General features: G+C 41.1%; 5 protein-coding genes across 6 annotated transcripts; 3 read left to right on the forward strand and 2 right to left on the reverse strand.

Moving 5' to 3' along the window:
* On the reverse strand, positions 1-1,473 carry LOC119556139 (molybdopterin synthase catalytic subunit). The gene is made up of 5 exons (XM_037868038.1): positions 1,307-1,473; positions 939-1,245; positions 543-818; positions 220-488; positions 1-160 (listed from the first exon to the last, which is right to left on the reverse strand). The coding sequence occupies exons 1-5, from the start codon at positions 1,433-1,435 to the stop codon at positions 35-37; spliced, it is 1,107 nt and encodes a 368-aa protein (XP_037723966.1). The 5' UTR covers positions 1,436-1,473; the 3' UTR covers positions 1-34.
* Positions 1,412-1,721, reverse strand: LOC119556148 (molybdopterin synthase sulfur carrier subunit). Its single transcript, XM_037868049.1, has one exon. The coding sequence runs from the start codon at positions 1,716-1,718 to the stop codon at positions 1,446-1,448; it is 273 nt and encodes a 90-aa protein (XP_037723977.1). The 5' UTR covers positions 1,719-1,721; the 3' UTR covers positions 1,412-1,445.
* A 287-nt stretch (positions 1,722-2,008) lies between these two features.
* On the forward strand, positions 2,009-5,575 carry LOC119561018 (nuclear export mediator factor NEMF homolog). Its single transcript, XM_037874845.1, has 5 exons — positions 2,009-2,248; positions 2,311-3,040; positions 3,104-3,981; positions 4,042-5,166; positions 5,354-5,575. Exons 1-5 carry the CDS (start codon positions 2,193-2,195, stop codon positions 5,550-5,552), a joined length of 2,988 nt encoding a protein of 995 aa, XP_037730773.1. The 5' UTR covers positions 2,009-2,192; the 3' UTR covers positions 5,553-5,575.
* Positions 5,576-5,830: 255 nt separating this feature from the next.
* LOC119563287 lies at positions 5,831-11,636 on the forward strand. Of its 2 annotated transcripts, none has more exons than XM_037876613.1 (12): positions 5,831-6,390; positions 6,818-6,979; positions 7,082-7,449; positions 7,511-8,334; positions 8,647-8,813; positions 8,874-9,220; positions 9,295-9,456; positions 9,524-9,712; positions 9,774-9,903; positions 9,974-10,072; positions 10,129-10,279; positions 10,408-11,636. In XM_037876613.1, exons 3-12 carry the CDS (start codon positions 7,085-7,087, stop codon positions 10,536-10,538), a joined length of 2,565 nt encoding a protein of 854 aa, XP_037732541.1. In that variant the 5' UTR covers positions 5,831-6,390; positions 6,818-6,979; positions 7,082-7,084; the 3' UTR covers positions 10,539-11,636. The 2 variants fall into 2 exon arrangements, with proteins under 2 accessions (XP_037732541.1, XP_037732540.1); XM_037876612.1 differs by having other exon boundaries at positions 5,831-6,317.
* Positions 11,637-13,382: 1,746 nt separating this feature from the next.
* On the forward strand, positions 13,383-15,176 carry LOC119556083 (protein distal antenna-related). The gene has a single exon (XM_037867939.1). The coding sequence runs from the start codon at positions 13,490-13,492 to the stop codon at positions 14,774-14,776; it is 1,287 nt and encodes a 428-aa protein (XP_037723867.1). The 5' UTR covers positions 13,383-13,489; the 3' UTR covers positions 14,777-15,176.
* Positions 15,177-15,474: the final 298 nt, after the last annotated feature.

Genomic DNA, 15,474 nt, shown 5'->3' on the forward strand with positions numbered 1-15,474 from the left:
GGTAATGTTTATTTTATGTGCAAATATGGATTTATTATTCGTTCGTTTCCCTGTCATCCTTCATCTTTTGAATGAACACACTTAGTTCGTGGGCAGAGTACGATTTCTTTCTGATCTTTTTCGGCGGCGGGGGTTCCAAAGATTGCGGCACCAGAGTTGTCTAGAAGTACATTGAATATTTATAGAACTAACAGAAATGGAAATGTGTTGAGAACCTACAAAGTGTCTATACTCTGGGGAAATGGACTCCAGCTGCAGCATTCTATTTTCCACCTTTTTGATTCTCGTAAAAATGTTTTCCTCGCTATCGGTACTTAAGCCCATGTATGATTCAATTGCCTGTAGACGCGAATTGGGCAGCGCTTTTCTCATTTCTTTGGATGGGTCGCTTTGGCCGTCACGCGATCCCATTAGTTTGTTCAGTTCAAGCTCGTAGTTAGGCCGCAACTCCATTTGTTGGGGACCACAGCGATTGTTTACCCGTCGGACTGTTTGATGTTGTTTATATAATGAAGAAGTTTAATTATAGAAGTAGTACCCACCTTTTAAATGACAATTCGACTGCTCCTGCTTTATAATTGTGCTCTGTGTACGAGCGCAGGAATCGCTTAAGTCTTTCTCTGAGTCAGCGAAAGACGATTTGAAGTCAATTACATTTTGCGAGTTGATCTCGGCTCGTTTTCTGTTGACAAAACATTCTAAACGCTTGGCTAACTCGGCGTCATTAACTCTAATTTGCACCAGAGTTCGTGGAACGTCATGCGACTCCTCCACTTTGCAGGGACAAGCTGCGTAGTTAAAGGCACTTAGAGATTTCTCTGCAATGTACATGCACAGAGGAGAAGCGGTAGAAATTGTTATTGCTCGATTGTTAATTGTATTTACAAGTGTACAAATAAAAATAATACATGTCATGGTGGTTATTCATAGGATCTTACTGGGCCTGATGGACTCCTTGTTCTCCTTCCACGCACTGTCGTGGTCGCCCTCGTAAATTTCCTTTTTCCAGATGGGAACCCGGGTCTTGAGCTGGTCTATTGCAAACGATACTGATTCTAAGGCCTCTGATCGGTGTGGCGATGAGGCGGCTATAACTACACTGGCCTCGCAAACGGGCACTGTTCCTAATCGGTGATATATAACAATGTGCTTCAGCTCAGGCCATTTTGATCGAAGATCGGAGCATATTTTTTTCATTTCCTTAAGGGCCATGTTATCGTAGGCCTCGTACGCCAATGACACCACCTGGGAGGTCATAAAGTACAAATGAATCAAAGAATCTAATTGATTGAGATAGCAAACCCACCTTTTTGCCCTGAAAATTGTCGCGCGTTGTGCCCACAAAAACCGATGAAGCTCCGCAGCCTTCATCAGCCAGCAACTGATGGATATGGGCGATGTCTATGGGGTTGTTAACGAGTTTAACGTGATCCATGGTGAATGTGTTAGCCTCCACTGAGGGGCGGTATGATGGCCAGTTCGTCTCCCTCCTTGAACAGAATTCTATCACTCAGGTTATCAATATACGACTCGTTGTGGGCCAAAATCAGGTTATCCCGGATGGAGGTCAGGCCAAATCTGGACACCAGCTGGTCCAGCAGATCGGAGGCAATGATTTCGGTTGGCACATCCACTTTCGATCGGGTGGTATTGGCTAATTCCCGAGATTTGGCAAAAAACAGCACGTGCACATTGACAACAGGTCCATCCGTACTCATATTTACAAATGAAGATTGGAGATGACACAGCAGTCCGATATTCCGATTAGCTACGATTTCGATAGTTCATTTGGAACGAAATGGAATGGAATATATTACAGCTGATATGAATGAAAACTAATTTTACTATTAAATTTTAGCCAAAACAATTAAAAGTACTCTAGTAAGGCAATAAGTGAAATAGATATTTAGTTTGGTAAATATACACGCCCAAAACACTTATTTATAATCCCAATCATCCTCAACACATACGCATATTATCGATACATTTGATTTGAAGTTCGTCCATCACTATATACACCGATATTTAATTTCGCCAGGAATAAAATTGTTTTTATTCTGTTTCCATTTAGGTTTTTTACCTATCTATCATAGATAGCAAGTTTGTTAATATTTAATGATAAGCTAGCGCGATAGATAAATTCAATTTCTTTCGTTTTCCGTGTTGACATCGTCAACTTTTGATCTGGAACCATGAAGACACGTTTCAATACTTTTGATATAATCTGCGGAGTGGCCGAACTGCAAAAGTATGTAGTAACTACGATTATAACGATTTTGGGATAATGGCAAGGTGATATTTATGTTCCAGGTTGGTCGGCTGGCGAGTGAATCAGATCTATGACGTGGATAACAAGACCTATCTCTTCCGGATGCAGGGGACCGGAGCGGTGGAGAAGGTAACCCTGCTGCTAGAATCCGGCACCCGGTTCCATACCACTCGATTCGAATGGCCCAAGAATATGGCCCCATCTGGATTCAGCATGAAGCTGAGAAAGCACTTAAAGAACAAGCGCCTGGAGAAGATCCAGCAACTGGGTGGCGATCGTATCGTGGACTTTCAGTTCGGTACCGGCGATGCCGCCTACCATGTTATTTTGGAGCTCTACGATCGGGGTAATGTGATTCTGACCGACTACGAGTTGACCACGTTGTATATCCTGCGTCCCCATACGGAGGGCGAGAATCTGCGCTTCGCCATGCGCGAGAAATACCCCGTGAAACGGGCCAAGCAGGCCACCGAGGAACTGCAGCCGGAGGCCCTGGAGAAACTGCTGGAAAATGCCAAGAACGGCGATTATTTGCGCCAGATCCTGACGCCCAATTTAGACTGTGGTCCGGCTGTTATAGAGCACATCCTTCTGTCACACGGCTTGGATAATCACGTAATCAAAAGAGAAGAAGCCGAGGACACTCCTGAGGCGGAGGAAAAGCCAGAGAAAGGTGGTAAGAAGCAGCGTAAGAAGCAACAGAGTGCTAAACTGGAACAGAAGCCATTCGACATGGTTAATGACCTGCCAATTCTTAAACAGGCTGTGAAGGTCAGTATCTAAATTATATAATTAGTTTTGAAAATAGTGCTACCATTATATTATATCTTTTAGTGCGCCCAAGATCTTATAATCGAGGGAAACAGTGGAAAAACCAAAGGATACATTATTCAAGTGAAAGAGGAGAAACCGACGGAGAATGGAAAAGTGGAATTTTTCTTTAGAAACATCGAATTCCATCCCTACCTATTTGTCCAATTTCAAAACTTTGAAAAGGCCACGTTCGAGTCATTTATGGATGCCGTCGATGAATTTTATTCAACTCAAGAATCGCAGAAGATTGACATGAAAACGCTGCATCAGGAGCGTGAAGCTCTGAAGAAGCTGTCCAATGTTAAAAATGACCACGCAAAGCGTCTGGAGGAGTTGACCAAAGTTCAGGATGTGGACCGAAAGAAGGCAGAGCTTATTACGTCCAATCAAAGCCTGGTGGATAATGCAATTCGGGCAGTTCAGTCGGCTATCGCTAGTCAATTGTCCTGGCCGGATATTCATGAGCTGGTGAAGGAGGCCCAGGCGAATGGCGATGCTGTAGCTAGTTCCATAAAGCAGCTAAAGCTGGAAACGAACCATATATCGCTTATGCTCAGTGACCCTTATGATAATAATGAAGACGAGGATCTTAAGACTCCAGAGGTGACAGTTGTGGATGTGGATTTAGCACTATCTGCCTGGGCCAACGCCCGTCGATACTACGATAAGAAACGTTCAGCTGCTCAAAAGGAAAAGAAAACGGTAGATGCTTCCCAAAAAGCGCTTAAATCTGCTGAGCGCAAGACACAACAAACGCTCAAGGAAGTAAGGACTATTTCCAACATCGTAAAGGCCCGTAAAGTATTCTGGTTTGAAAAGTTTTACTGGTTTATAAGCTCTGAAAATTATTTGGTTATTGGAGGCAGAGATGCGCAGCAGAACGAGCTTATTGTTAAAAGGTTAGGATTTTGAAATCATTGTATTGTTTACTTTGTTATAACTAAAATTATATTTTTCAGATATATGCGTCCGAAAGACATTTATGTGCACGCTGAGATTCAAGGTGCCTCGAGTGTTATAATACAGAATCCCACAGGAGAGGATATACCTCCCAAAACGTTGCTCGAAGCTGGATCTATGGCTATATCGTACAGTGTGGCTTGGGATGCCAAGGTGGTAACAAATTCCTACTGGGTGACAAGTGATCAGGTCAGCAAAACCGCACCAACTGGAGAGTACTTGGCAACTGGTAGCTTTATGATCAGAGGAAAGAAGAACTTCCTGCCATCCTGCCACTTGACTATGGGTCTAAGTTTACTTTTCAAGTTGGAAGACAGTTTTATTGAGCGCCATTTGGGCGAACGTAAAGTTAGAAGCTTGGATGATGATCAGATTGATCAAAATGTTAAAGAAACTGAAGTTGAGCATGATCTTTTGTCCGACGGTGAAGATACTGAAACAAATCCCACTACAAATGTCGAGGAGCAAAGTTCTAATACTGAGATTACTGGTTTTCCCAATACGGAAGTAAAGATTGAACACGATACTGGCCGCATAATAGTCAGATCCGACTCCATAAATGCAGAGAACGAAGGGACTGAAGAGATAGAAGAGGTGGTCGAAAAACTTTCAACTAAACCCCTGGATGAGGAAACGACCATTATTTTGGCTGGTCCAAGCCGCAAGAAGCAAGTTAGTGCTAAAAAGACTAAAGAAGACAAAGCACGAGCTGCGAAACAGGAAGCTGCCAAACAGGAAGTTGCCCCTGTAAGCACTGAGCCCAAAAATCCATCGCAGGTTAAGAGAGGTCAGAAGGGCAAACTGAAGAAAATGAAACAAAAATACAAGGATCAAGATGATGAGGAGCGTGAAATTCGTATGATGATTCTCAAGTCTTCGGGCAAGGAAAAGCCCCAGGCAGCTGCTGAAAAAGTGGTGGAGAAGAGCGAGGTTATAAAGCAGTATGTGAAACCAGATAAAAGCGCAGCTCCCAAAAACCCAGTGGAATTGGAGGATGCTGATGAAGTGCCCGTCGGCGGTGATGTGGATATACTCAACAGTCTGACTGGGCAGCCACACGAGGGAGATGAGTTGCTCTTTGCAATTCCTGTAGTGGCTCCCTATCAGGCCTTGCAAAACTACAAGTAAGTTAAAATTAATCATTATTATTTCGTTAATTATTTTTAATGCTTAAGTAAGTAGCTTAAAATTGTGTTTATTTTTATTTAGTCCCTTAAACTTTTTAAAAAACCTATTTTAAATATAAATGGATTATTAGTCGTACTGATTTGTATAAATCTTTTTTAACAAAACCATAATTTATTTTTATAGATTCAAAGTGAAGCTCACCCCAGGAACTGGTAAAAGAGGAAAGGCTGCGAAACTAGCTCTCAACATATTTGCCAAGGAAAAAGGCTGCAATGCTCGTGAGAAGGATTTACTGAAAAGTATAAAGGAGGAGTCCATGGCAAGAAATATTCCAGGAAAGGTCAAGCTATCAGCCCCACAACTGCAAAAGTATCACAAATAAATAAATAAAAATTGTATACAAAATGTTGAACCATATTGATAAGAAGTGTTTAAAATGCTTTTAAAAGAAATGCTAGTTGATTGAATAAAAGAGATTGTATACAGAACTATCTAAGCTTATATTTTAGTCCCTTATCAAAAAGCGGTACATATTGATTTTGTAAACGGTTGAATCCGTCTTTTATCGATAGTCTGGTTGCTGGGCAGATTTTCAGCAGGGATTTTGGGGCGCATGCGCCTCATATGGAGCCCGAGTTTGCATGTGTTTGTTTACTTCGGTTGACTGTGTTCAAAAGTGGTGTTGTATAAGTAGATATTTTGGTGCTAACTCGCCTGTTTTGGCATTTTGTGTACTAAAAAGTTTTGGGTACTTCTCGTCATCGTTCGATATATGGAATCGCTTGAGTAAAAACCCTCCATTCGCCTGGCCAATATAGAAATGAAAAAATAAAGCCATCCGAGGCCCGATGAATGAGCAAACAAGCCCGAAGCTTGCAAATCACGGAGCGCCCCGCAACAAAAGACAATACAGCGGAAAATGTATCTTTCGAGCGAAGTCCGTGTAACACATTTTTTCAAAGCCATCCGTTTGAGTGCGTTCGAGGCTTTTGCAGAGATGTAGATACATTTAACCAGATCCGGAGTGCTTCCCAATCGAAGGAACGCGTTTGAAAGGAATAAAATTAAATTGGGGAGGCGATGGTTCGGTGAAAAACTATGGCCTTCAAAGTCCCACCCAGTTAGAAGGATATGTGCGTGTGTGTCTGTAAGTGTGTGTGTGTATGCATACATATGAAGGCATGTATTGATTAAGGACGGAGGACTTTTTTTCCATCCATGTGAGCAAAATTAACATACAGTGTTTACGTGCCTCCAATTATAAAATTAAAGTTATGCCCATGTTGACATACTTCCTTGCACTAGACTTAGCATGACGTACATAAAAGTACCCCTATTCGCACCTACAGATGTTCGTGTAGGTATGTACGGACATGTGTGTATACAGCATACCCTCTATTGCACCTGCTCGAAAAACCAAGAATCAGAACTAAGGACCATTTTGTTATTATAAAATTTTCTATAGAGAACGGTCCAGCAAACAGAATGTTAATGGCATGCAAACAAAGTTAATTTTGGATCACTACTAATGTTTAAATAATCTAATTCACTACCTTTCATTTTTGATAATACCTTTACAGTTGGGTTTTTGTAATTATCAGGGTTCTAAATAACAATCCAATAAATTACTATCTATTTAAATTTCAGAAATGCAAATCGAGAGCTAATATTTGGGTAATAATGGAGTTTTGTGAATTATTCACAACTGCCAGATAAAATGAGGACTTTCCTGATTGCTCAAGCGAACCCCAAAAAGGCGTTGACAGCAATTAATCATATTTGTTAGCAGCAGTTCTACTTATAAAAACGGTGAGATAAAAAACAACTTTAATTATAAATTTAAAACATGTTAAATTATTTTATTATTTTCTTCATTAATATTTAACCAATGATTTTTATTTTAATTTCAAGAACATGGAGCCAAATCATTATTACTGCCGGAGCGCCATGCAGCAGAACTCCTCGACTTCCATTCCCCAACATTCGTCGAACAAACTCAACTATGGGTTGAACATGAATGCGGGCCAGGATTATGTGACATGTAGCTCCGGCCAACCGCAATCGGGGTACAACTCCAAGGACTTGGTGCCGCGCAATGGGAACAATAAGTCGCTCAGTGGAAACGGCAACATGGGAAGTCCGTATGGAGGGTCCGTCTGCAGCAACAGTGGGCAATGCAGCAAAAATACTGCCAATCCGGGGAACTATATCAACATAATGACTGTTCCATTGGGAACTTTGCAGTATAATCGAAAAAAGCTATCTACTCAAGACTACGAGTGCGTGTTACTAAAACATAACAAAATTGAGTGTTTTTAACTATCAAAGTATATTTTTCAGATCGCATTTATATTACAACACCACGGATGTCAAGTGTCGCGATGATTACTATCTAGCCAATAATGCCGCAGCAGCAATACCGCAGCACCAAGCTCATCAGCCGCAGCAACAGCACATGCACCAGCAGCAACATCAGCACCAACAGCATCAACAACAACAGCAGCAGCAACACCAGCAACATCAGCAACATCAGCAACACCAGCAACACCAGCAACTCCAGCAGCATCAGCAGCATCAGCAGCACCAGCAGCACCAGCAGCACCAGCAACATTTGCACCAACAGCAGCAACAAGCCAACTTTCTCCACATTCAGCAATCGCTTCAACATAACCACCAGCTGAACCACCCGGAACCAATCCATCAGTTGCCCCAATTACAGAGCTCGGTGGCCGATCCACCAGATGCCTTCGACAACTGTGCGATCTTCCCGAGCGCCGGAGGCAATGGCTCCGGTGGTGGACGCGTGGCAGCCACCCAAACCCATCAGAATAGCTCCAGTGTGGTCACGTGCGACCAGCAGGTGCCTGTCTCCCTGGGCTCTGTCAATATGCCCGTTCCCCCGATCATGTACACCGTACACCGGGTGGTGACCACGGCCCAGATCCAAACGGCGGTGGGCAGCACCTTCGCCTCATCGGCCAGTGTGTCCAGTGTGGTGAGCACGGGGCAGAATGAGGGCGACTGCCTGTCGCCGGCACAGGTCTCCTCCGCCATGGCCGCCTCCGGAAATGCCCCCTGTCTTGGAGGACTCTCCGACATGGGCGCCAATATGATGAACAACGCAAGTGCACTTTGTCCCCTTTCCGACCTGAGGAGTCCATCCGGTAAGAGCTCTTTAGATCACTCTCCATAGTATCGTATCCCTACTCCTTTGAAAAAGTTTATTAATTTCAAAAGTAATTTATTTGATTAGTCATTTATAAGCTTTCCAACTCACAATGATTAAGTACAAATATGTCAAAGGCTAAGTTCTTCGATCAGTGGTCGCCAGCAGAAGCAGCGCAGCCAGCCCATGGGATACCAATTTTCTCTGCCGAAGCTCTGCTTATTCTGCTGGCGTCCATTACTGTACCACAAAATATTGTTTAAGATTGTAGTAATGATCATATCAATATCTTTTGTTCAAATCTTTTTAGGAGTGCTCACCAATTCCTCATTCATGCCACAACACCACAAATGCAACAACGGCAACGATGCCCAATCCAATCCTACAATCCAAAAACGCATAATGGCAACAAGCTCAACTTCGAATTTCACTAATGCTGGCAAAGCTGCTTCCAATCTTACCCGTGCTCTCCAAAATGTAATATAATACCTTTACTATTCGAGTTCTAGCATATTTTAATATTCACTCCATTTTTAGGTAATCCCTACATGCGTATATCTTATGTCTCGGGTGGCGGTTCACATGGAGATCGAGGGCACATCGCAGTGTCCATCGCAAGTGATGTTGGCAGCTGCCTTGGGATGTGAAGAGCTGGGTATATCCAACAAATTGCTGGCACAGAGTGTTTTCGGATTGTGGATGACAAGTGCTTTACTGGAAATGCAGCTGAAGGCCCATCACTGCCCCTATATCGTGCGAGTCGCGTGGCCGAGTTTGCTCCAGAAGTTCAGCAATAGCAGTCCCAGTGATCGGAAGTTTGACGAACCCATGATAGTCTTAAAGAGAAACGTTTTCTTTTCCAAACGAGATGAAGAGAAAATAAAGTATGGCTTAACAAACATTTACAATTTCAAAACTATAAAACTAAATAATAATTTATAATTAATTATATTTTCAGGGATCATCGAATCTTAGAGCTTCTTTATGAAGAAGCCAGAAATAATGTGCTGACAGGAAGATATATTATGGAGCCTGTGCATTCACTTATGCTGGGTGGTATTCAAGCTCGAATCGAACTGGGTCCCTACAATTCCCACACCCATACAATAGGTTTCTTTCGGTAAGTCAAATAAACTAAAATAAATATTTTAGTATTAACTAACTTTAAATGTATTTATATAATTCAGGGAAAATCAAGCCAGGTTTTTGCCACCACACGTTGCCAAGAGCTCCACTTGGTTGTGGCTACCCATAAGTCAGAAGAATTCTGCGGAGGTCAAGCTTTTGGAACAGTTTAAACGGGTACCCCAAACAGCCACCACCCGAAAGTTAATGAGGAAATACTTGGAATTTTGTTGGGCACTACCATTCTATGGGTATGTTAAATGGTATCTAATCTATTTTATAAAATCTTAATTATTCAATACATCATCTTAGCGCCGCATATTTCCATGGACAAATAGAACAGCCTGTTAGGGGAATTATGGCATTGGTCAACCAAAAGGATATGGAGGTTTTGGTCGCAGTTAATGAAAGGGGAGTTTTTATAATAGATCCGTACGAATGTGTAAGTTTGATAAATATTTATCTAGCACTTTTAAGCCTCTATTAACGATACAACCACATGTTTTTTAAAGACTCTCTTGCTGGGATTGCGATACGAGGATTTGTCTTGGGATTACGCAAAGCCAAGTGCAAGTGATGATCCCGAATGCCTCACTTGTATATTCTTGCAGGTATTTGGGAATTTACTCTTTATAAAAACAAGTATATAAAATTATTTGTTTTTCAGTTCGATGCTGTCGAGAACGGAATACAAGTATCAAAACTGATGCAAATATTTTCAAAGCAAGCTGCCATGATAGACGCACTTATATCACATTTTACGGATCAAATAAGAAACAAAAAACAAGAGGGTAACCCTCAAGAACCTTTTCACGATGGTAAGACATTTGATATGAATGTAAAATAGTAATCTTTTAATAAACTTTAGTCATTACTTATAACTAATATAATGTTATACTAATAGTGTTAGAAACTAGTTTAATAAATATTATTAACCTTTTTTCAGAGCCAAATCCTATTCAAAATAATGGAAATGGAGTTTTATGCAATAAGCTGTCTCGATTAACTTTGGCTACCTTCGATGAAGAGGGAGGTCGTTGCATTGGGCAAATGGGATCATTATCTATAAGCTATTAACATTTGTTACTAACGATAAAGTAAATTTAAGTTAAGGGGTGTTAAATAAAAGTTCACGCATATATTCACAATTGTTGATAAATTCCCATAAATATACTCACGAATAAATTTTTAGCAAACTGAATCCACATACTCACAGGCATCTACATAATGCATTGCAATACAATTAATTGTTTTACAATTTTACTGATACGCAATATCAGTGATCATTAATCGAATTTTGATGACCAGCACAATAAGTTAAAGACTTACTTTTAATTACCGATTGTTTCTTAAAAGGCACTTGGATGGCATCCGAAGATACCACTAAAATCCGCACCCATGCATTTATTGCTCAATATTTGAATATTTAATCATGATGTATTGTTTCCTTTTAATGAACTGTTAGTTTTTATTGCACACCTCAATCAAATCGCCATTTACAATTGTTCGAATTGAATTGTTTACGATTAATGCAAGTAATTACCAAATATTGCCCCCGAATAGTTATCTCTTTTTATTTACCTTTAAGGTAAGGCATGTAGTATATATTAAGATATTTACATATATGGGTATGTGCATTTGACGTATGCGTTCAGAATTAGTTTAATAAGCCTTCGACTGAAACAAATTATGTATATAATAACAATAAAATGTATGTACAAAATGTAAGGGCTAACTGCCAACATAGGTTATGTATATATTTAAATTTGTATGTATGTATAAATTGAGACTTAAAATAAATACCGTTTCCTCATATTTATACAGAAAGTATTTATAAAATTACAGACATTTTATTTTCGTATTTTAATTTCACTGTTTTGTTTTAATGCATCCAAAATAATTTTTAAAACGAAATTTGATTAATTTTATAAACAACCAAGCTTTTATTATAATTATTGCAATTTAATAAGCTGCAGTAAACGTTTATTTGTTGATTTTAATTCAACGTACATTTTTGTGACAAATAAATGTTTAATGATAAATAATGATATAGTTATAAAATACAGCAACACGGAAATTAATCAATACATGTAGGTGTAATCTAATAAATTAAAGTTAATAGAAAATTTATTTAAATATGTGTAAATCAAACATAAATACTAAAGGCTACTTACTTTCTAAAATGTGTCTTTTAATAACACAATAAAAAAAGTATTATAAAAAGGAATGTGTGATTTTTTCATTGCGTAACAAATACTCTATAAAAAATGGACTAACATTTTCTTTGGTACACTTATAATGGTAAGTAAAATATGAAAGTCAACTTATTTAATAATAAGGAGAATAACATTTTATTGAGGTTTTTATTGTTGCTCATATTCTAAGTACTATTCGCCAAAAAGTAGGCAACTACTTGGTACGTATTTTCGCGCTCAGAATTTCTGTGGAATTTTTTAAAGGATCTCTTGTTGATTAGGTAGTCATGGTATGTAAATTGTACAATTGTTTTACATAATACAATTTGGTGTCGTAAGTTTTGAATTATTTTAGTCATTTTGAACGTTGGCTTAAATATATTTTAAAACTTTTAAAATATTCCATTCATCCGAAGCTGAAAGCTTTTATTAGTTTATCTATAGCAAAGATAAGTTGACTACGCAGCCGCTTTGTTATATAAAATAATTGTAATGTAGTGCTAACGCCAGTTATCTTCAAAGTATTTTCATAGCTTAATTTAATTTAACAAGGTCCTTATACTCGATTACGTTGTTTGCGTTATAAAACGATGTTTCTTTCGACTTTTCGCATACAGTTTTAGTCAAAAGTTTTGAAGTGGGTCTAGTGTGCGATGTTTAATTTTGCGAAAACAGCTTTATTTGTTTTTTTAATAAATTCAAAGTATTAACCAACAAAAACAAGGATGTTTTAGGTATATTGACATTCAAAAATGTAGCGATTGCATTAATTTAACAAAATGTGTAATATTTTGTATTTCTTTTATGGGAGTTTGAAATATGGAAGACAGTGGAATAAATAATGATTAGAAACCGTATACCACAACTAATGAAATGGACCACAGTTGATATTTTTAGGGATATTCAAATTTTCAGTACTATATATGTATGTTTATTCCCGAAAACATTTTATATTCGTATTTTTCTTTTACTTTAATTTTATAAGGGTGAAAGTCTATGATATGAAAACATAATAAACAAGGTACAAGAAGTGCCAACGAAATTAGTGCAAATACACAGATGGTCAGTGCAAATAATCCAGAGTGAAATTGTGTTATTCTTTGGAAGAATCGCGACCCAAAAGTGCAACCAGGTCCACGTCCGTATCAGATCCGCTCACGCACATGCGGATGTGGATGCGAATGTGGATGCGAATGTAGATGCGAGTGCGAGAAGGTTGGCCAAACACACTCTCGCAGTGGAGAATGTTTATGGGAGGTAAATAACTGGTTTTTATATAAACACAGGAGCACAATCACACTCACACACACTTGGCCACGTGCAGGAGACAATTTGGAAATGTGCATCCACATCGAAAGTCACATCCACATCTATACAATATATCCGCGAAGAGGATGGCGGAAGGGGAGGCAAGAGGATGACCAGGACAATGTTAAGAGAGTCCATATCCCGCAGAGCACAGCGAATTTCGGGAGAGAGCAGGCGCGAGCGGGACATGAGTAACAAGTTGTTGCGCTGGTGGTGGTGGGGTAGAGTAAGAGAAAGGAGAGAGTGGCGCCTCTCGTTCTCCATTGGTCGTTGGTCGAATCAAACGGTCCGCCGTTCTCTTCGCCGCAAAATCATCATCGGCTCATCTCGGCGGTCGCCTTTCGCAGTTCGCCGTTCGCCGCTCGCCGTTCGCCTTTCGCGGAATCGGATTCACAATCACATCCTTCTGCGAGTTCGAGGAGTGCACACCGGTGGTCGCATTCGCATTCGCAGTCGCAATCGCAATCGGAGTCCCATTCGCATCCGCCAAAGTCCGCGCTTCAGATCGAAATCGTAGAGCCCACCATGGATATCTCCGCCTACCAGCACATGAACATCCGGATGAGCACGCGCGGCAAGCGTCCGCTGCGTAACCTCACGCCCAACGATAAGGTGCGCGCCATACAGCGCATCCACAATGGCGAGACCAAGGCCAGTGTTTCCCGTGATATAGGTGTTCCCGAGTCCACGCTGCGTGGCTGGTGCAAGAACGAGCAGAAGCTGCGCTTCATGTGCCGCCAGCTGGGTCCCGATCACCTGGGTCTGGACACGCCCCCAGAGAAGCGCGCCAAGTTCGAGCTGCAACTCCAACTGCCCCCCAAATTCGTGGCCCTGCCTCCGAATTACGAGGAGCTGGGCTTTGGGGCACTGCCCTACTCCCCGGCCGATTATCCTGGGCAGGGTGAGTCGCTCCTGGAGAAACTAAGCCTGGTGGAATTTGTCAAAAAGACAGGCGGTTTGCATCCGGAGCAAGTGCATCCAAGTCAGTCGGCCGGAGTTATGGACTACTCCAACAACATGCTGCACCAGCTGAATCTCCTGGCCCTGCTCAACTCCAAACTAACCCCTCCCCAGACTGCCGAAATGGATGCACCCAAGGCGGAGGACAACAACAACAAGGTGGTTGATTCAACCGCTGCCTCCGAGGATTACAGCAAAAACAATTATCCCCTGCTGAGTGTGAAGAACTGGGCCAAGGATCCGGCCAAGCGGATGAACCTAACCAATCAGCCGGAGCAGATGAACGATAAGAACAATAATGCTTTGGACGGGAATCCTCCAGCTACGGAGCAGGTTAAGACTGCCATGTTTCCGGACACCGCCATACCCCTACTGCCAGCACCCTTCCCGAATCCTGCGGATCTAGCGCCTGTGATAGCACCAGTGACTCCGGCCAGTGCCACGCCCACGCCCATTACCGCTGGCGGAGGAGCCGATGGCCAGGGGGCGGCTCTGCTGGATTGGTGCAAGCTCTTCAATGCCAGCTTGAACTTCCTGGCCTTCGCAGCGGCCGCAGCTTCGATGCAACCCGGCGGCGGCGGCGGCGGCGGCGGAGGAAGTGCACCCAACAGCCACTACAATCCCAACCAGATGGTGAACGGCGGGTCCGAACCCGATCTCGACATCGCCACATATCCCTTCAACGAAGCGCTGATGAAGCGCCTGAGTCCCTTGGCCCACAGTGAGGCCTCCAACGAAAGCTACTGCGACAGCGAGCCGGAGGATCTGTCCGTGCGATCCTGCGCCTCCAAGGCCTCCAGCAGATCCCACACCCCCGACAAGAGCATCGGGTCCAGCGATGCCGAGCAGTAGACACAATAGATCTGTAGTTCTATAGTTCTATAGTTTCTAGTTCTAGTTCTAGTGTAAATACCTCCATTTTTATTGTTAAATAGCCACCTTAAGTATTTATGAAACAACACGAATCATTTCGCAATGCAAATGCCATTTGTACTTATCAATTAATGTATTAATATCACTGCAACAGGTATTAATAGATCAGCATACTATAATAGCTAGTTATAACTAGGAATATCGACTGTGTGACTCTAATTGTTTGAAAACCAAATTCAATTCATCTACACTTATAATAACAAATACTAATTGTTTTAAGTAGCTAAATTATTTGGCACGTTCGCCAGCCATTCCAATCGATTTGTTTTCGTACTGCTGTAATCTCCGTAACTCTTAATAAGCATATAAACTAATTACTAATGAAACGAATAAATATTTATTAACAAAACAAAATAAAATTAACGTGTGAATCTCTAAAGATTAAAAGGATTGCATTTCTTTATTTAATGGGAATTTAAGTTTATCGCTTTGAAATGGGGAAGTATTGCACACTGCAAAAACGGGGATGGAAGAGTTTTTTGAAAATTACAAAAACGTTAGTACTCAAGTATCTAACGATACTTTTACTACGAAATATATTTTTTACGTTTGCAATCTACTCTTCAGTAATTGTAATGCAGATAAGAAGGAGAAGGATTACATTTTCGAAAAATACT

Source organism: Drosophila subpulchrella, chromosome 3R (assembly GCF_014743375.2).
Source record: "Drosophila subpulchrella strain 33 F10 #4 breed RU33 chromosome 3R, RU_Dsub_v1.1 Primary Assembly, whole genome shotgun sequence".
Lineage (NCBI taxonomy): Eukaryota > Metazoa > Arthropoda > Insecta > Diptera > Drosophilidae > Drosophila > Drosophila subpulchrella.